Source organism: Pseudonaja textilis, chromosome 4 (genome assembly GCF_049901715.1).
Source record: "Pseudonaja textilis isolate UNSWEBS1 chromosome 4, rPseTex1.2, whole genome shotgun sequence".
NCBI lineage: Eukaryota > Metazoa > Chordata > Lepidosauria > Squamata > Elapidae > Pseudonaja > Pseudonaja textilis.
The window spans coordinates 58,948,317-58,970,567 of NC_141993.1; the positions used below are offsets into that span (position 1 = coordinate 58,948,317).

Below are 22,251 nucleotides of genomic sequence, written 5' to 3' on the forward strand. Positions count from 1 at the left end.
AGACTCTTACCTGACCTTTATTCCCTATGTTTGCAACTGCGAGGTACAGCTGAAGTTAAAAAAGCAGGAAAAAAGTACTTTTTCAAAGGCTGCTTCTTGGCACGTAGTGCTGCTCAGCTGTCCAGGCACTAGGTTGATGACGATTTACAGGTTCGTGCAGGGAAGCACATTGTACATCACCGAACCTCGTAAATCACCGAATCGGTAGTTAACCCTGTCGGATCCCACCCCTAATGTTGTGGCATATTGTGCAATCATTTATTCCTTCCATAAGACTGAGTATATTGAAGAAAATAATTTTTTTTTTAAATAGAATATTGCCAGATCCAACATTTTCAGCTTCAACATGTCTTAGGAAACCTACACCCATCCATTTAGCATCCATCTCAGTTGGTAAAGATGTGAACAACTCTTTACTTCTGTATTTTCTCTCCAAATGCATTCTACATTCTTCCCATGATTTCAGTCTACAGAGAAAGATTTCATTAAAGGTAAAATACATAGATCATTTTTGACATCTTTAAATCATAGCAAGTGGTGCAAGATAATAATGTACAGAGAAACACATGAGTGGAGAGTTAACTGTAAGAGATTGCCAAAAGATAATTTAGCAGCATCAGTCAGTACTAAGAGTCCTTCATAGAACAATAAATTGACTCACACTAAAAAGAAACACTTAAACAAGCATGATAAGGCATGGAAAATAAATAAGGTTGCACATTATTAATAATAAAATGCAGCAGGATGTATTATTCACTAATATACAGACCTATCCATTATACTTAAGAAATTATTTCATAAAATTTGTCCATTGGTATGAATAAAACAGAACTTTATTAACATGCCTGAGTTTTTGTTCCTTAACAGAAATTAGAGATGATGAAGGAAATACTGTGTTAAATGGTAATATGAATCATTTTTTTCTTTCTAGCCTTAAAAGTAAATAAAATTCAAAGGAAACTCTAAGAGAGAATATACATGAACTTGACCATACAAGCCTTTGTTTTGCAGGATGAAAGATCTAATAAACCTCAAGACAATTGCACCCTGTTGTGTTTACCCATGGGAATTAGATAGAATGAAACATCTGTAAGAACCTTGTATAGCTCCATCTAGCTCTTATTTTGCCTCAATAAAAATATATATATAAAATTGCTCTGCATAGACAGAACAAGGTTTCTAAAATATTTTAAGTCATCTAGGCAGGAAGACATCCAGCGTTATCATTTGATCCTAGCAGTTTCTGATATCTTTACTCAGGCATGTTAATAAAGTTCTCAGTTATTCTTTTCAAGACAAAGCCATTTTCAGCAAAGGTATATGTTTAATATTTTAAAAAGCAAGATATTTAAACATGATTTAGATACCAATCTTTTCTTGTAACATCATAACAAAAGACCAGTATTGGCAAAAGTGAAAATAGAAAGCTCTTCATTAAACACTGAAAGGATCTCATTATATATAGCTGCATGTTCTATTTTTAGAAAAATCTTCAATTACCAGGTATCATCAATAAGAGTCAACAAAAGAATGAAAAAATAATTTTAAAAAGTAATTCATTGCCCAGTGCTGGAAACTACCTTCTATCCGCACTGAACATATGGTTATTCAGAAAATTTTACAATGCACCGAAATGGACAAACTAACCCAAGCATTAAAAAATAAAGAATCCTCAACCTATTATAACAATTGGAATCCTTTGTATAATTGGCTAAACCAAAGATAGATCACCTCTAGGAAAATTAAGGCCGAGGGCCTCCGAAGCAGAGATAAAGAAAAGCACCGCCGACGATAGTTTTGAAGAAGAAAGGACCTTACAGTCAGTCACAAAAAATACGGTTTTATTATAATTGTTTTCCCTACTCTTCCCTCCCCTTCCCTTCCCTTTCCCTCTTTCCTCTCTCAAGCCTTCCTCTCTTTCCCCCTTGGCCTATGCTAAGACCTGTTTGTCTTTTTGTTGTACATAATTTGTAGTTGTGTTGTTTTTTTAAGAGTAAAATTAATAAAGTTTTTTCTAAAAAAAAAGTAATTCATTGTGTGTGTGTGGGGGGGGGAAGCCTCCCTTTTAAATCTTGTCTACCATTGTAAGAATTATCTTCCATTTCCACAACTAACAAGAGAGACCAATATGTTATCTATTTGCATTGTCACCCAAAACTGAAACTATAAGGTCCTGGTTAACCTTGAAATCTAAGCCTGTGAGTGACTTTATATAGCAGTATACCATTAAAACAACATTTCTAGATTGCTCATCATTGACTGCTATTGCTTGTGAACTATTTCCTGATGCTTTCCAAACATTCATGTCTTACAGTTCATTTATTAGTGATATTGAGACTGAATGAACCTGCTCATCCATATCTTACATCATTGCTAATGCTTGAGTGAACATGACCCAGTCAACTACCTGGATCATTAGCTACTTGGATCATTACAGCCAAACACAGAAGCAGCAAAAACATGTTTTTTCCTCTTGTGTAATTTCTATTTTAAAGAAACAGTTGAAAGTTATAATGAATATATAGAAGCTTTTTTCCCCTGATTTCTCTTCCTAGCTAAAATTGCAGACTATATCACTTCTTTAGCTTAAGTGATAAAATTAGCATACAGATGTGACATTGCAGTTTAAGTGTTTCATGGCACCCCGAAAAGAGAAAAAGACAGAATCTGGGATAGGATTTAAGACTCCTTTCATCACAAGTTAGTCTGCAATTATTCTATTGAACCATTGTTAAAACTTAATTATACTGACGAGGAACAATTTTATATTTCCTTATCATCACTTTTACTTCAAGAAAGAGTAAATGTGTAAACTTTCAATTTAGATGCTGTGAAGTAATTGGTCTAAGTCTTGAACTTTTAATTAACAGAAATTAAAATGTGTTGAAATAATGTGAAATGTTCCCCCATTTTTGGAGATACAAATGACTCCTTACTGCAACACAGCTCACTCAGTTTTTGGAGACATTAAATAAACTAACCTGTTTGATGAAGATGATCTCTTGCTAGTTCAAATAAACGCATGTGCATATTTGTTATGGGATTAAAGGAGCCACAGGCAAGAAGGACGAGGGGTGTCAGATGTTTCATGGAGCCAAGTAATCTTCATCTGAAAAGAGAAAATAACAATTGTACCAATTCATCCAGTTTTCTCAATTATTTGCGAAAATAATAAATGTTAACCTCATTTCCAGGGAAAGAAGATTCTATAAGGTACCATGGCTGAAAAGACCCTCCCTCCCCCATCCTGGGATCTGCCAAGTATAATTCTCTGACAGATAAGATCCAGTTATCAGATCCTTGATATGAAAATTATTCAGAAGAATTATAACAGGTTCAGAAAAGGACAACAAAGATAGACAGGTGAAACAACTGGGCATGTTTAGGGTTAAGAAGAAAATACAGATGTGTTAGATGTAATCGCCATTCTAGAAAGATGTCACTCAGAAGAAAAACCAAGATCTCTTCCTTATTTTTCTATAGTGCAGGACCGAGAATTATGAAGTTAAGTTATAGGAAGGCAGATTTCAATTAAATGTTAGGGGAAAAATTAACAAGAGATTCAATGGTACAAATCACCCAGGCAGGCAAAGGCTTCTTTCACTAAATACATAGAGGTTGGACAGGCACTTCCCTAGATTTTTTTCAAATTTGTACACAGTTGGATTTGATGGTCTAAAATGTACTTGGTCAATTATATGACTCTGCACAGTTGCACAGATAATTGGTATCTTACACAAAATCAGGTCAGGATTCCAGGAACTGTTCCATTTCCCCAGTTTTTGATCTGCATTTTGTTTTGTTTTTCAGCATGCCATGTCTATCAAATTTAATTCTCCTTGACCATTTTTGTCCCAATCCTTTAGGCGTTTTAATCTGAAAAGTATTATGCATTTCCATAAACTTTTGGGTTTTCTTTTTAAATCGAGCCTGCTGTTAATTCTTCTCTTAGTAAATGGTGAAGCTTTGACTATAGAAATAGCATATTCTGAACACTGAAAATAGTAGGAATGTTGGAAATAAACTGATATAATCCACTGAGGTTATGTCAGTCGATATACACAAAAGACTTCCACCTAAAATTCTGTCAATAAGACAGAATAAGACAGAATAATAGAATAACAAAGAAAAAAGCCAGGGTGGGGAGAGACACCTTTCAGCTCTCAGGGAAGTCTAGTTACTTTTTCTGTAACTAGCTTTCCACAGGTTAAAACAGTATTTCTTTGTTTAAAGACAAGGGTGGATTATTTATTTTCCTTTGGAGAACGTTTCCTTAACTGTGCTAAATTATGCAAAAGAAAAGTGTATCATTTTTTTCTCATTTCAAGAACAGAATGCCAAATTATTTCTGATATTCAATAATATTCTCTGTAACTGTTAGTATGGCACTCTGGTTCTTCTCAAACAGAAAAGAAAAAAAGGATATGTCCCTAGAATCCTCAGTTGAACAAATTATTGGGTGTTTTTTATTTGTCTTTGTATTCAAAAAGCAGTTTACTACTACATAGCTTAGTGACAAGCTGCTTATTCTGATATTGGCATATCTTTATAAGTAATTATTCTCCCAACTTCCATTATAAAAATTCTATTATTTTTGGGATCTTTAAATATAAACCAACCTACAGAAAATCTATTGCATTTTAAAAGAGACACTGAAGTAGAACATTAGATCAAAGAAAGAATCACAGAAAGAAATACTTTAGAAATATAACCTTTTCTTTGATAGTTACATGGCACTGATAATGTGTGTACAACAACGAAGAAGGAAGAAGAAAGCCTATGGCTAAAAATACTCATTTCTGCTCAGTAAGTATGTCAAATTAAGCACCCACATGGCTCCAGAAATCCTACACTGCAATACCACAAGCTGAGCTATATTGCTGCTAGTCATTTTGCATGATCTTGCATTCTTAAGTATTTAATTTTGGCTAATACTGTCGGTCAGAACAGTTGTGGGAGGCATTACATTTCTATGTAAAGAAAGGTTAGGAAGAATCTATACAATATTTACGAGTATGTGAAGAAAGCTAGTAAACCATCCTTATTTCACACTCTTTTAACCTGTTTTATCCAGTATTAGTCTATAAATAATTACTAAAATTTATGGAATATAGTAAGGAAAGCTGAAACCCTAAGTAAAAATTGTTATTTTACTCAGCTGTATTTAGTGAAAATGCATAAGTGAATGTTTGTACTTTGAGGTTCATAAAATAACAGTAAAGATTATGAATTATGTAATTAAAGATTAAAACAAGTAATATACAGTACATAGCCCAGTATCTGATACTAAAGAAAGTCAGAATACTGCAGAAAGGGAGGAAAATAGTCACAACTAGTTTTAGGTAGTGTCTGATTTAAGCATCATATTCTTCATACTGGATTAAGTGATCTTTATAGCCCCTGAAATGAACTGGAAGCCTACTGATTTGCCCTGGTTTCTTCTTTTATGTCCTCCTTTTGCACTGTTCCTCAGTGATTCTGATTATTTTAACTAGAAAGAAGACTTTATTCTTGCTTAAACAGGAGTTGTTGCCAGGAAATTGGGGTGGAGTGAAAAGAGGAGGGTAGGTGCAGCTCCTTAACAGGTAACACCCACAACATACCTTTTCTGCCTGATCTGAAGGGATGGGCAGATGTAGGTGGGAAGAGGTGGTCCCTCAAATAACCTATCCCTATGCCATGCAGATCAAAACTAGCATTTTGAACTGGACCCTTCTGCAACAATGAACATTATCAGAGATTATTCCCTATTATCACTTATCCCCTGAATTTGAAGAACTGCTCAGAGGGAAATTGTACAAAAGTTGTAATCTCATGTAAGAGCACCTCAAAACCTGTTCAGGGTTTCTTATCTTAATACAGGGATATGTAAATATTAATTATTTTCCATGGATTGAATTTTACAAGCAGGTACACATTTTAATCATGTGAACTGCACTTGATAGAGGAACTGTTGATTCTTCTCCCAGAAGAATGAATGGAATAGAACATGTTTATTACTTAGCACTTCTGCCAACCTAGCAGTTCAAAAGCATGTAAAAATGCAAATAGAAAAACAGGCACCACTTTGGTGGGAAGGTAACATTAGTGTTCCATATGCCTTCAGCATTTAGTCATGCTGGCCACATGACCACAGAGATGTCTTCAGACAGCGCTGACTCTTCGGCATTGTAACAGAGATGAGCACCTCCCCCTAGAGTAGGAAACGACTAGCATGCATATGCGAGGGGAACCTTTACCTATTATTACTTAGTAACCCAAGTTATGTATGGTCACAGGAATAATTACTTACAATGTGGCTTCCTCAGTGAACGAATGTACTGTAATGAATAGAGAACTAGGAAGAAAGACCAATAGTTATATTCAATACCACAACTCTCTTCCTCAAAAATTATACATAAGGGTTCACTCAAATTTGGAATGATGATTAAGCATATTTATTTGTTTGAAGGTATTTAAAATATGGACTCTTCTGCATATCTAGTCTTCATGTTATTTGAATTTAAGTGCAAATGACATGAAATCAGTTTTATCTTTTCTCAGCTTACTATTTTTAGATTGCAACTCCAAAATTCCAGTATAGTTCTTGGTTATATCCTCTCCCAGTTAAACTATTCTTACGTACAATTAGGGAGTTAAATTGTAGATTGATAAAACCAGGAATTAACTATTTTAGAGATTATACATCAATGTTTTGGTCCAATTTTAATCAATAGTCAGAGAATATCTAGTTTTATTTATTTTGATCATTCAGGGATGGAAGTCCATCCTTAGTTTTAGGCCCATTCACATAAGAAGACGTTTACACTGTAGTGCTAACTTTTTATTTAAGTTTAAAGCACTTCCTAACATATAAAACCCTCTAGAAGTTACATATCTTTTTCTTTGAAGACTCCAACATCATATTATTCCTGCACAAACAAGGAAAGTTTAAGGTTTTTAAAGTTATATTCCTTAACATGTAACACGATAGTAATTGCCATTTTGTGCCACATATTTTTGCTCTTCATGAAACTTTTTATATTTTATAACTGGTTTACTGTTGAACAATACATTGACAGAAGTTTTTTTTAAAACTTTTGTACAGTTATGTAAAGTTAATAACAAAGTTAATACCAGGAGACCTTCAAATGTGTTTTTCCCCAGTTTAGATACTTTCCCACTTTAGGTGGGTACTAGGCAGTAATAAACAAGTAGAAGTTGTGGTCAGGAACCTAAATTAAGAAATATACAATATTTTTGTATTCTTTTTTCCCATTCTATCTACAAAATAAGTTAAGTTTCATAGAACTGTTACTCAAGGAAAGTCTTACTTAGTTTGAGCAATATAATCATATCAGCTAATTCTCTTTTATTTTATTCTTGTTAAATCTGCTCAACTACCCCAGAAAAATATGTAAAACTAGTTAAGCTCACATCATTTCTAATCATAGTCTATGTATTAAGGGATACTTCCCCATAATACACAAACAGCAAAATTGGAGACATTCATGTTCAACTTTCATCTTCTACAATATGACAACTGCATGGAAGAATATCCAGAAAAAGGGAATTCTTAAAAGAAGAGATAAGCAAGGAGGAAGAAAAATATTCCTGTAACAAGACAATTTTTCTGTGTAGCAAAACCAGGTTTAGAATCATATCAATACCAAGAAGCTTCAAGCCTAATCAAAACACTTGAATGTAGGCATATCTGCCTTATAGCTGAAAACATATAAAAGAACAGAGGTGTTAAGCTGTGGAGGAGGTTATTGGATATTGCTGGATCTGCTTTTGCACAGATCCAATTTTTGCACAGATTTTGCATGGCCTGTGTGTAGGTGATTGAGTCTATAACTGAAGAACCAGCAGAAATAAGCACAACCATTGGTGAGATCTTCTGAAAGATTAGAGGGAAAAAAGTAAGGTTGCTTTAGAGAACATCACTAAGAATAGCCCAGAAAAGATTCTGGAATCTAGAATGAAGTTATTTTTGTCTTCTTCCCAGTCTCCCCAGTCAAGATATTTTATCTACTGGGAATATGCATAAATTATACACCTAAAACACCACAATAGTAAACACTATAGTTTAGAGAAAAAAACAACATATTGTATATACATCTGCAAAGGTTATGTCCCTTCAGTTAAACCTCTTACAAATAGTTTGATAAATATTGTTAGGAATATAAGTCACCTAACAGGTATTTGGGTTAGAAATATATAAACCAGGATAAACATTTTAAAACTGTATCTTTAAGAAAATACAAAACTGTAATTAGGTATGGTTTCTCAAACGACCATAAGATGGAGCCAGAAACCTGGTTTGTCTTAGCCTTGGTCTCAGAAGAGAGTGTGAGTAAGTCTCTGTTTCCTTCTGTTGGAGAGTATTGCCATTTTTCCTAATTGACTGATATTTTTTGGATTTAATATAAGTCTGTTACTGAACTATTTTTGACACTGGACTTTGTTAATGAATTATCCCTGGATTGAAAAAACTGACTGATTTACCTGTGAATGACTTAATTGGATTGCTTTTTGGACTTTGCTTAAACTTTCTGGAAGTAAAAACCTACATTACAGTGTATCTGTGTGCTGTATGTGTATTATTCAAACACTACTCTCAAATACGTCTCCCTGTATGCGCTCATTCTCCTAACAGGGAATTACCTCAACAAATATAGAAATTATAATTCAGCTGTAATATTTTAAACATTCACAGAATATGTGTTGATGTCCAAGATCTTTCCCCACAAATTTGTTACAAAATTTAAACATTCATCTTTTTAAAATATGTTGACTTAGCTGGTTATTAACATTAATAGATCAAAAAGATATGGATGGTTAAATCAAAATCTTTTCAGAGTGAACCTTAAAAGTTTTTAAAAGTTTTCTGTGTTAAAATGCAAATTGTGTTTTTTTATCATTTATATTGTGGGAATTGGGCAAATGGGCACATATGAGTAAATACTGCTAAAATTTGATCTATATGTTCAATGGTCTGATAATTATTTTTCAATTGCAGACAAACCAATGGCCTTTTTATATTTTTAATAAAAAGCAGCAGTTTTAATCAGCAAATGGCAATAGGTCATCAATGGGCATAACTCATAAAAGTCAACCTACATTCTATTTTTCTATCATTAATATTAAAGGTCTGAGAGGTTAATTGAGAAAGGAATCATTTGTAGAACAGCCTAAGATTGCTTTCAGTTTAGCATTGTATGATTATCTGACAATGTTAGTTCAAACGAAACACTCCAAATATATATTTAAAACAAATACTCCAAACTGAGATTTTCATCTCTGTCTTTAATTGTAAAATTACTTTAGTCTTAACTTGGGGGGGAGGGGGGAAAATAGCACATTTTAAAAAATAGTTTAATTCAAAGCCAATGCAGAAGGTTTTGCAAGGATAAGCTAAACCTTCAGAAGCTTTTTGGATAGTTGATCAAAGTAACGGTCAGATCTGCCATCTCATCACTTTAGCCCTGCTTTGCTATGATGGCATCCTGCCATAAAAGGGGGAGTGGGAGTAGGGGAATGTCAGGAAGGGAGATGACGGGCACCAGAGGTACCAGGAGCTGCAGTGATGCAGTGGTTAGAATACAGTACTGAAGACTACTTCCGCCGCCTGCCGGCTGCCTGCAATTTGACAGTTCGAACCTCACCAGGCTCAAGGTAAATTCAGCCTTCCATCCTTCTGAGGTTAGTAAAATGAGGATCCTGATTGTCGGGGGCAATATGTTGACTCTTTAAACTGCTTAGAGAGTGCTGTAAAAACTCTGAAGCTAAATATAAGTCTAAATGCTATTGCTATTGCTACCAACCTGAGAGAAGAGACAATGGTTGAAAAATCCAAGAACACAGAATGGAATGCAAATGGTTATCAAAGAGGCTCCAACTTTAGAACTATTACCATTACACTCGTTTGAATACTAGTGAAAACATTAATGAAATGAGCAAATGGGGAAGAGCCTGGGAAAAGAGAAAATCACTGGCTTTATGCAGGAATATTTAGACCTGGCTTTGCTTACACTGTAACCACATGTCTTTCTTTCCTGAATACCCAAGCTGGGACAGACCTGACATAAGCCCAGGTTGCATCTTGCCTTTATATTCTCCCATCTTCACCAAAAACTTATGCTGGAAGAGTGAAATAGTAGAGATAGCAAGCTTTCCTACTTTAGCATGGCATCTTATCTGGCTAGGGAAATAATGCAAGTCGGCTATTTCTACCACAATGAACACTCTGGGGTCTGCTTTGGGTATTCTTTTAATAATCCTATTCTTAAATAGGATTAAGTAATCCTATTACTTCTCTCATTATTTTTAAATGTACTTTTCACTATTCCTCTGAAAATAATAATAGGAAATGAAAATAATAATAGGCAGTCTGACTTATTTAACTGTTTTAGTGTTTATGTCAACAGTTAACAAACTAAATACCAATCAGAATGTAATTAAACATTTCACTTTAATTTTAAAAACACACCAGATACAATACTAATTTGATATACATTATTACATTACCTCAGAGGTTTAATCAAGCAAATTAAGCTCCTAGGTACTCTTAGAAAATAATAAGAAATAACCAAAAGTGATATTTACCACTTTATCATATTAACTAATTTTGACATAGGCATAGTATTAATCTGTAAGAATATGTAATATATAGAGGGATACTTTAAAACCTTGTTGGCAGATCCTCTCCTTTCAGGTTTTCCTATAAAATGTACATACAATAAGTCAGACTGAATCTACTGACAACTTGTATTTCTAGGTGGGGATTTCTTAACCCATTTAGTAACAATTTTTCCCTCCAGGATTATCCTGGGAAAAACAGAACGGAACATACTTTAGATATTTCTATCAAGCCCAGAGAGGGATAATCGTGCAACCATGTGGGTGAGATTCAGTGGTACATTTCAAAAAAGTTTACCACTGGTTTGGTGGACATGGCTTGGTGGTGTGCTTTGCGTGTACACACCTACTTTGCACGCACACGCATGCCAAATATGCACTTTGCACAAGTGCAGAAGCCTTCTGACTCACCTCCTGCAATCCTGCACTCTCCCTGTCGCTTCAACAACTGATGTGCAGCAATCTGCTGTGCTGCGCAAAGCAGCTGCACTTCAAACGTATGGGAGCCTGGGCGGGTGGGCCCCACAGAACGTCTTAGAGCAGTGGTCGCCAACTGGAGGGCCATGGCCCACTGGTGGGCCGTGAGAAAATTTTGGTGGGTCGCAGAAAAATCTCAAGCCCAGAGCACCCCCAAAGCAATTAATCCAGGTTGCTCAGAAACACAAGGCTGCACCGCCCACATGGCCCATGGGAACGCTCTCCACCCATTCACTCACCTGACAAACTTGCCTGCTAAATTGCTATTTTTCCTTTTTCCGACCATCAGCTGTTCTGCTGTGCCAGGAGATTTAGATTAGCTAGGAAGCAGGAAATGGTTGGATTTCTTGCTTTCTAACTAGTCCTTAGATCTTCGGCTCTGCTTTTAAGCATAGCTGAATCTCCCTTAGGACTGAAGATTCTATTATTCAGTGCAGACTCACGGCAAGTTTTATGTGACAGACTCAGGTAGTCGATGGCAGGTAGATAGATCACTGAATGATTCTGTGAGCAACTCAATCTGCCTGCCTGCTTTGCCCGATTTTGGATAAAAGTTGCTCTTTTTTTAATAAAAAAATCAATATTTACATACATGGTGTGTTGTGAGTAAATCTTGTGAGTTTGCTTGCAAGCAAATTTTATGAGTTGGCTTGCAAGCAAATTTTATATGACAGACTGAGCTAGCTGATGGCAGATAGATGGATCTCTGAATGAATCTGTGATTCTGTGAGCAACTCAATCTGCCTGTCTGTTTTGTCTGATTTTGGGTAAAAGTTGTTCTTTTTTTAATAAAAATTTCAATATTTATATAAGAATTTATAATATATACATACAAGCCATATCCAGCCAGTCACATGACCACCAAGCCACACCCACAAATTAGGCCAGCCCACAGAACTGGTTAGCGGTCCCTGGGATCAAAAATTATGAGATTGGTGGTCCCTGAGGTCCAAAAGGTTGGCGACCCCTGTCTTAAGAGAACCGGTTCAGTCTCTGCTGCTCTTCAGCGCTACCGGTGTGTCAGAACTGGGCTGAACCAGTAGAATACCACCACTAGTGAGATTTATGAGAAATATCCTTGTGAAACATGGCATTACATTCTTAGATAAAAGGAGTTTATAATAATCTCCTAGTTTGTCACAGAACCTACCTAGTAGGCAAGCATATAATTAATAGCAAGGATGGACACATTTAGATAAGTGAATCTTAATTTTCAGTTGCTAGGCATAAGAGATCAATACTCAGAAAAATAATAAAGTGTAATAAATAATTACACTTAATATATAAAAATTTGAAAATAATTTCTAAGATTTTTAAAATCTCTGGAGAAAGACCCAACATTTATAAATAACTGTTTGCAACTTATTTCATATAAAACCTTTTAGTGTTCGGTGCCCTAACTTCAAATTCTTCTTTTCCTGTTATAATTATTTATAATTTCTTCTTCATGGCGAGCATAAATTAGCTAGGGCTGAACCATGAATTCCAACAGTAATCCAACACCTGCAGAGAAAAGAAATTATTGAATGCAACATATTAATTGTAAGCCGTCTACAGCAGCAGGAGAGACAAAATCTAAATTTTGTTTTATAATATTATTCAGTTGCAAACAACACTTTACACATCAATGCAGTACAACCCCTGTGATGATTTATGTGAGTGTGCGTTAGACAAAGTTAATGTGAATTTTAAATAAAAAGGAGCTGGGAGGGCTTAACCTCTTCTTTACTCACAGTTTTTATCTTCCAAATAGCCTGCTGTAATTCTTCTCTACTTTGTAATATTTGAAACAGATATCTAGAACAAAAAATGTGGGATACAGCAATTAGAATATTATAGGAGGAGGATAACTGGTTGAGAATATCTCAGCTCCTCTTCCCATAAGGATGGGCTACATCAAGCTATTTTTCACCACTGGGAAATTCTGGGAGCTGAGTCTACAGTTAAAATTTCCAAGTTTGAGAAACACTGCTTTAAACTGATGTTAATTACTGAAAATCTTAGGTGGTTTATAAAGAACAAATATGCTGCTAGAGCACTGAACTATCTTACAGTTTTGGTAATTCCTGTATATGTTAGTTACACGACAGGAGTGTCAAACTCAATTTCATTGAGGGCCATATCAGGGTTGTGTTTGACCTTGAAGGGTCAGTGGGCATGGCCAGGTTGGCCATGGCCATCATGACATCACTCATGTCGGGAGGGTGCCTGTGGTTACCTGACTGCTCCGCCAGCGAAAATGGGCTCCTGACCTCCATTTTCAGTTGGGACAGCATCCTGCAACCCTCTGCCAGCGAAAATGAAGCTCACTGCTATCCTGAGCTCTGTTTTCACTGGCAGAGGCATCTCAGGCCAGTGCTTCGTTGTTTCCAGGGTGGTCCCACAGGCCAGATCTAAGCACCCCATGGGCCAGATCCGGCCCCCGGGCCTTGAGTTTGACACTCCTGCACTACAGTATAAAGCCTAATATGGGGGAAATGGGAAAAATATTTCTACTACTGAGTTTAACAAGACTGCTGGATAGCTTAGACGGAAATCATTTGTCCATCCCTACCATAACAGAATTTCTACCCAACTGGTAGAAATTGAAAAATCCAAGTGTGGATACATCTGATGAGTACTCTGTCCAAGAGAAACCTAATCCATGAATCACAGGAGACAAAAGCCAGAAGCATCTGATGGGACCTATGCAAAGTGGTTACACTTGAAAAGGACTGACTAAGAGGCTACCAGCATTAACACACGACGGATACACTGGTTATGGGCATGTTGTACAGAATTTTATCTCAAAGCCAGCAGTCTGAAAGTTAAAAACAAAATTTAGCCCTAGATGGAGAGATGTACAGGTAATGTCCTGATAAGTGCACATATACAAACTTTGCAGCCTGCCCACCCCTCAAAAACACACAGGTTCACCAATATAGTTTAGTACATGTTCTGTGTTTGACCTGTTTTTCCCCTCCTCCCTTGCAGAGGGTAAGGATTACCTAATCAAGCTGTCTCTTCCTGAGCTGCTTTCTTGGCAGTGTAGCATATTCTTAAAACAAGCTCAGCTCTGTAACCTTAAGTAGTTGATTAGAACCCTAGGGTGGCTCATGCTACTGCCTGACATTGACAAGACCCTAATCAGTATCATACCAAAGGCTTGCCTCCTAAGAGGCTTCCAGGAAGCACACTAGACAAATACTGGGCATTAGCACATTCCTTTCAATGTACGTTCTCTTGTTGTGTATCCATTTATTGTAATCCTTTCTTCTTCAATGAATGTAAATAGAAACATCAATTCTTTTCTTGTTTAATTATCCCAGCACCGGTAGGAGTATTCCAAAGGAGTGAGGAAAAAGGGCTGCAAGATTTGTCCCTTTACCTGGATTCCTCATGAGTAAAGTTCTGGAAAACTTCCCTGCCCTTTGGATTCACATGGCTATTTGGCGTACCCTTCTAATGCTGTAAAGCAAAGGAAAGCTGAAATAAATTCATAAGCACATTTGTGGTTACATGATTTTTCACTTATTCACCACTTTTCTGACTGAATTACCATGGTCCCTGACAAAGACCACCTGTAGAGATGATAAGAAACTCTGAAATGATCCAAGGTGCAGAAACATGACAAAGGAATCTTCCTGGGATTACAAGGGATCAATATAAATTCCTAACCATACAAAAAACCTATGCAGGGGATACAGGAGAAAGCCACATCAAAAATTGCTTCAGAATCAAGACAGTTTACACCAATGCATAAAACTGGCTACAAATGCACCTGCTTACCAAAGATATGCAAAGTGAAATTAATGTCTTGATTAGACAAATGTATAAAAATAAGTCATTTTGCAGCTGTGTGTTATTAAGTATGTTGAAAAACATTCTGGTACTATTTAGTATTTGTTTTGGGAACTAACTGTACATTGTGAAGATTCTGCCAAATTATGGGAAATATCTTTGCAAATCAATAGTGCTGTAGCATATTTTAAGACAAATATGGGCTTATATACAGTATATCTCAATGAGAAATGAGCCAGTTTGGTCTAGCGGTTAAGGCACCAAACTAGAAATCAGGAGATGATGAATTTTAGTCCTATCTTAAAAACATGAAGGGCAGCTAGGTGGCTTTGGGCTTGTCATTCTCCGGTCAACCCAGAATTGTTGTGAGGCAAATAGGAGGAAGGAATATTAAATATGTTCACTGCCTTCATTCATATATAAAAATAATAAATGTAGTATAAAAATTCTTAAATAGTAAAATAATGACTATGGAAGAATAAAAATTTGGTCAGTACACCTCTGCTCTGCACTTTCTAAATTTTGCTCAACACCATCTATTATATCCTTTCATCAAAAATTTCCATGCCGGAGCAATTAACAAACCAACCCACCATTTAGTTCTTGTATTCATACTTTGCCTTCTCTTTAGAAGGGAATAGAAATAGAATTATTCCAATCATCAAGGCCAGATGCAGAATTCAGACATGGGTTAAACAAATCACATTGTCACATCAATTTTTAACATTTTTTTGAGTCACACCATGCTAACTTGCAGCCTTGCCATTTTTAAAATAATCTATTTCCTGTTATTTAATTTTAATTCATTCATTAAGTAGCTCAATACATAGCATTAAGTAGCTCCCTACAACATTAAAATAGGTTGGCCTGAGAAAGAATGAGTCACTCATAATCACCTAATATAAAGGAAATTATTGAAAATTTGTCTGAGTGCCATCAAAAATAAAACAGGTATTGGGTGAGAGACTAACTAAAGAAAAGTTGAATTTGAAAATGGATCAGACCTGGCTGGATCAGCAGGGTAAAATATTCTAGAAAAAAATCTTCCAATATATTTCTATGGAAGCAGCAGTGAACAATGCCCAGAATGTCTGTCCTATGTTTCCCAGTGCACGCAAAGTAATAGACATAAGACACAACAGTAACATTATTTTATACAGTTTCTCATACAGAATAAAATATAGCTTCCTCCTATAGCTACTGCAAGTAAAGGGACTGGAAAAAAATTTCATGCCCTTTCCTCTATTTTTCTGTACTTTCCAACTCAATGGAATGTTGGAAATAAATCATGAAGATGGCCTAGATAGATACTACCATATATCTGTCCACCAGCAGAGCATTTCTCTCACAACAGAAAAGAATGAGACTAAATTTGGTGAAGAAACAAACAAATGAAGTTGAACAATATAAATTTACCATATATTGGCTAAATCTAGCTAGAGATTGAATTACAAATAACAACAAAACCCAGGAAAATTTACATCAATATATTTGTATGGAATATAATTGTATGGAAGAGAAAGCTGTGTAGCTTCTTGGAATGTTCTCAAATACTCCATTCTTCAGTTTTCTTCCCTTCTTCTTCTCCTCGTATGGTAGCAGAAGCACTGCACTTAAGGTGTTTTTAAAAAAGTCTAAAAGTTGTGCATTCTGTGTATTTCTCCTTTTTAAATATTAGCAACCTAATTCAACTAGGGAAATCACCATTTTTCTTGGTACTGTTGAATAAATGAATTGGAAATTCTTTGTGATCTACTCCACTAAGCTTTCTATTATGTTTGCTCAAGAGATGCCAATATCTTCAGACACTTCCAGTACTTTTCAATCATCTCCAAAAGAAAAGCAGTTCAAGTTAGTGCTGCAAACAAAAGGACTATTTTTCATATCTCTGGTACTGCAAACATAACATGCAACCAGACAAGAGTGTCATTGTACAAAATGAATGAAATAAAAGCCCATTGTATGTTAAAAGAAGCCAGATAGCCTAGAAATAATGCATATTATAATCACTTACTTTGCAAGTTAAAATGATAGTGATTTTTCAGCATGTACAACAATAATACTATGTAGAATGCAAGACTTATGATCAATGGAACTGTAGTTTTTAGCTAAGAAGGGTAGAAATTCTGATATTGTTAGTATTTAGTACTGTAGAAGCAATATTTTCCTTACCACCAATAATTATATGGTAATTCTGTCATGAAATATTCTACATTCCTTATGCACCTTTATCTTCATGGCAAACCAGTTTAGCAAACAGAATAGATAAGAGTCACTAGCGGAATGGTCCTAATACTCTAAATAAGTGCCAGTGGATCTATTTCTATGTCAGATTAAATTAAGTCAAAAATCCAATTTCTTCATAGAGGACTGACAGATATAGACAGATATAAAGAGAAGCAATTAAATGGATAGGGAAAGAAGCATTTTCAGTAACTATAGATTATATTTTAAAGTACTAAATACTTTTCAATTTCCCCTTTTTAAAATAGCTTTATATGATGCAGAAAAGGATCTAGATCATTTTTATGCATTTAAATATTTGTTCCCACTTTCCAAGCAGTTATATGGCTAACATTTTTTAGCCTATATTTTTACCCTCTAAACAGAAATACTCATTTTCAGTCTTTCTAGAATCACTGGGTTCAAGAACTAAGGTGTCTTCTTTCCTACAGTATCGAACTACACCTACAAACTATTTTATTCTGCACAAACATAAATTATAGAGCTCAAGATCCTATAAAAATTTCACTGGCTTAAAAATAGAAAGAGCTAAATTTTTAAGACTCATAATTAGTATAAAACGTTTATATTTCATTCACTCCTGGTTTTTAGTGACAATCCTAAACGTAACATATGCTGCACAGAAGGGATGACATTAATTCAACAGATAATATTTCAATGACTTATAAATGTAAACATGTGGAAAACAATCTAGATGCTTGCTTAGGTAACATCACAGATGGCACTGAGATATTAAACAAATGCAAGAATGACAGTATCTCTTTACTTTGTATTTTGTACTAAAAATTGGTACTAACAACCTGCAATAAGATCTGGTATGCACAGATATCAAAAATATATAATTAAAAAAGTTAAAAATAAACAGCAAGTGTGTTATCAGCTTGAATCGACTAGGCTCCAAATTTATCTGAAGCCACCTCTCTTTTCCAATCTGGTCCTCTGCAGAAGTCATTAATCCCAATAAGAAAAGCTATTTGTTAATTACAAAGAGTTCACCTGCTTCTTATGGCCACTGAAATACCGGGGTCTTTTAACAGCCGTTCGCCTTTATGAAAGCGTTTCTTCTTCAGATTGCCTCTTAATCTCGAGGACATCCCAGAAGTCAGCCGAGTTGCTCATTTTAAAAGTTCTCTTTTTAGCCTAAAGTGACAGTCTGGCACTTTCTCAGGCTGCGTCTGACCTAGTGGGAGAGCCTTAAAAGGTCAAGTGGAAATCCAGGCCGACAGCTTCGAGAAGGATTGACCCTGAAGCTGAACGATTTATTTTCACTTTTGAAGAACAGCCCTTCCTCATTCCGGTAATCGCCTCCGCTCATTTAGCGCAGAGGTCACAAGCCCGCTTTCAGAAGCTTCCTCGCGACGAACCTCCCGCCCACTTCGGCTCCCCACCGCCCTGCGTCGCCCAAGCGGGGCATAAGATTTGAACCTCCTCGTCCTCCCTTACCAGCCAGAGTCAATATCGCTAACCTCCACCGAGTCCTTTTACCTTCCCGAACTTGTTCACAGTTCTGCCCTTCGATGGGAGGTGCCTGTCCCGGACAGGCAAGGCGGGGTGGAGTTTGAACGTAAACAAGCGTAAACTTAATTGAGTTTTACGCGTGGCTACCTTAACATATCTTCCTCTCTTCTGCTTTCTGCGTTCGACGCGTAGTGCAAAAAAAGTTTTTCAATTCTGTAGTAGTCGTTGGTTGCGCTGGACTCCGTACCCCAGCTCCCACCACAAGAGAAATATAAAGGAGCACTTGTTAGGAGAGAAGTTTTGAGCCCAAATATTCGATGGGAGATCCGTGACTTGGCACGGTAAGGTCAACATCCTGGATGAAACCAATGCATACCTTTGTGTCTCTAATTTTCTCTTCATCTCACTCGCAGTCCAAGAATAATAAAGCTTCATTGTCTTTGGTTGTACCATTGTTAAACCGGCATTTCCCTTTGCCTATAACTGTGAAACCATCCAAGGGGAATGCTAAAATATAATATGTTATCCATCTATTAATTTGGAAGGAAAGCAGATTACTTTAGTGATCTGAAACAAAAGCTAGAGAGGTATGGTATAGTTCAGACAGTAAATGTCATGCCTCTGTTTGTTTGTTTGTTTACATATAATTTTCTGATAACTCCAGGATGACTGAGGAGCACCAACTCAGCAGCTCTTTTTTTCCTTCAATATCTTTATCCAATTTGCTATTGCCCTTTTTAAACTGGGATACTCAAGAGCTGCATGTTCCAAATGGGGCATGAACAGCAGAGTGGAGTGAATTAAGTATTGTGATTGAATTCTATGTGCCTGTTGATGAAGGCAAAATAAATTTGATTTTTTTAATGACTACAACACAGTGCTGGTTCATGTTTAAATTTCACACATACTATTTCCCAGTCCGGTTTCTCCCTCCCTGTACTTTCATTTTTCCTACCATTACATTTCTCCTTGTTAAATTCTATTCGTTTCAGCTCATTGCTCAAGGTTATCTAGATCTCCTTTAACTTAATAACATTAGATCTTCAGTCAGTTTAGCATCATTTGAAATTTGATAAATAATTTCTCAACCTTCTCATCCAAATTATGGATAAAATATTGAACAATGTGAAGCCTGGGAAAAGCCCTGTAGCAATATCCCAATATCCCAAAGCAAGATACTTTTCTCCAAGCTGAATGGATCTCTTTAAAGACCATTCAGCCAACCATGAATCCAACTAACAGTTATAGCCCCCGCTTACATTTTTCCCTTTTATTAAAGCGAATCTGGACATACAGAATACAAAATAAAACAGTTGGAAGGAACCTATTTGAGCAGGAGACCCTATAGATGGCTGTCCAACAAAATGAGTAGCAGGAGTAGCAGTACAGCAAAAAGTATCTAGGCTATCCTTGGAATATTGTGTCTACAACAGTTTGTGCACAACATTTTAGGAAGGATATGGGCTAATTATAGTGTGGCCAAATAAGAACAACCAAAATGATAAAGGTTTATTATGAAGCCATGGGCTTAAATTACAAAGAAGAGGATTTCAATTTTACATAAAGAAGTATGTTCTAACAATAAATGTTCAAACGGAACAGGTTGCCTCAGGAACAGTGGACTCACCTTTTTGAAAATATTTAAACAGAGGCTGAATGGGCATCTCTTGGGGGTGCTAAAGTATTAGATTTCTACCCTGCGTTGAATACTAAATAGACTAGACTAGACTAGACTAGAATACTTTATTGGTCAAGTGTGATTGGACACACAAGGAATTTGTCTTGGTGTAAATACTCTCAGTATACATAAAAGAAAAGATACATTCATTAAGAATCAAGAAACAACGTACAACACTTAATGATACAATCGGTACAATCAGCAATCAAATCATACTAGGAAACAGTCAATATAAATCATAAGGATACAAGCAACAAAGTTACAGTCCTATAATCACAAATGGAAGGGGATGGGTGATAAGGAGTAATGAGAAGATTAACAGTAATAGTAGTGCAGACTTTGTAATAGTTGAATAGTGTTGAGGGAATTATTTGTTTAGCAGAGTGATGGCTTTCGGGAAAAAAATGTTCTTCTGTCTAGTTGTTCTGATGTGCAGTGCTCTATAGCATCATTTTGAGGAAAAGAGTTGAAACAGTTTATGTCCAGGATGTGAGGGGTCTGTAAATATTTTCACAGCCTTCTGTTTGACTTGTGCAGTATCCGGTTCCTTGATTGAAGGCAGGTGGGTAGTAATTGTTTTTTCTACAGTCCTATCCTCTGAAGTCTATGTCTGTCTTGTTGGGTTGCAAAACCAAACCAGACGGTTATAGAGGTGCAGATGATAGACTCAACACTTCCTCTGTAGAACTGTATCAGCAACTCCTTGGGCAGTTTGAGCTTTCTGTGTTGGCACAGAAAGAACATTCTTCGTTGTGCTTTTTTGATAACATTTTCGATGTTAAGTGTCCATTTTAGGTCATGTGATATAGTAGAACCTAGAAATTTGAAGGTCTCTACTGTTGATACTGTGTTGTCTAGTATTGTAAGAGGTGGTAGTATGGGAGGGTTTCTTCTAAAGTCTACCACCATTTCTATAGTTTTGAGTGTGTTCAGTTCCAGATTGTTCTGGTTACACCACGAGGCAAGTTGCATAACCTCCTGTCTGTATGCAGATTCATAGTTGTCGTGAATGTTGGGTATATGGATACTCCAACTGGTTTGGGTTGAATAAATATGTAAACCTAGGATTAAGTGCTTGTAGCTTTAAGCACAAGAAACTGCAATGTCATTGTGGGTGCGGTTGCAGCCAGCCATATAGGTAGGAGGGGAAACGTAATAACCCCGGCTTCTGGATGCAACTGTCTGAGTCTGGCTTCTGGATGCAACTGTCTGAGTCCGGCTTCTGCATGCACCTGGTTACTGTTCCTAGTCTGCTGCCTACTGTTGTTGGAACGTCTATCTGCTTACCTTGGAGGCTACTGTGCCAGATACCAATTCACCTGAACACAAGGACTGTTTATTGGTGAGCTGTGGATTCAGCATTGTACTTGAGAGAAAGGTATCATAAGAAGAAGATATACAAGCAGATAAAGACATTGTATTTACTGTTTAAAGGACTTGATAACTGGATAGATAAACTGGATAACTGACATATGGACTGAATGACTATTCTTAATCTCTGTATGAATTAAATACCTATTTAAACCACAAACAGTGTATTTTGTCTCAAGTGTGTGTATACTCTAGGGCCCAGCCTCTCTCTCATTTGGCTGCCTGGCTTGACTGCTGCTGTGCACTCAGCTCAGGGGTTTATCCCCAAACACTAACATATGGTTATGGGCCCAGCAGTGTGCACAGTCTAGCTAACCAGGATATACCAGTGAGAGTTTGGTCAAAGAGTTACACATTACTGTAAAGACAAACTGTTTGTTAAATAGTTATTTTTCTCCAGAGCAATGGCACAAGTAAATTTGCCAAGTCTGTCCATGATAGCCAGACTAGATGGAACAAACTATGTTTCATGGTCAATGAAGTGTAGTTTACTGCTACGAAGAGAAGGCTTATGGGACATAATTACAAACCCACCAGATGTATCAAACTTAAATCCTAATGATGAAGAGGATTATAAACTGATACAGGACTATGAAAGAAAGAATGAGCAGGCTTTGTGCATC

General features: G+C 36.3%; 1 protein-coding gene and 1 long non-coding RNA gene across 20 annotated transcripts in view; one reads left to right on the forward strand and one right to left on the reverse strand.

Moving 5' to 3' along the window:
- NMNAT3 (nicotinamide nucleotide adenylyltransferase 3) overlaps positions 1 to 18,749 on the reverse strand; it is a 33,303-nt gene extending 14,554 nt beyond the window's left edge. For 3 of the 19 annotated variants that reach the window (XM_087933169.1, XM_087933189.1, XM_087933188.1), the window contains exons 1-4: positions 18,565 to 18,634; positions 14,465 to 14,544; positions 12,831 to 12,894; positions 2,982 to 3,109 (exon numbers count right to left, since the gene is read on the reverse strand). In XM_087933169.1, coding sequence (XP_087789295.1) covers positions 2,982 to 3,090 — 109 coding nt within the window. In that variant the 5' untranslated portion in view covers positions 3,091 to 3,109; positions 12,831 to 12,894; positions 14,465 to 14,544; positions 18,565 to 18,634. Of the gene's footprint in view, positions 1 to 2,981; positions 3,132 to 6,292; positions 6,333 to 12,475; positions 12,601 to 12,815; positions 12,895 to 14,464; positions 14,563 to 18,117 lie in introns of those variants that run through there. The other 16 variants (XM_087933176.1, XM_087933185.1, XM_087933173.1 and 13 more) reach the window with 16 other exon arrangements.
- The window catches only part of LOC148125852 (uncharacterized), a 104,749-nt gene continuing 85,493 nt past the window's right edge, over positions 2,996 to 22,251 (forward strand). Inside the window, exons 1-2 of the long non-coding RNA XR_015743568.1 lie at positions 2,996 to 3,131; positions 18,572 to 18,920. This is a non-coding gene — a long non-coding RNA (uncharacterized LOC148125852). The remainder of the gene's footprint in view (positions 3,132 to 18,571; positions 18,921 to 22,251) is intronic.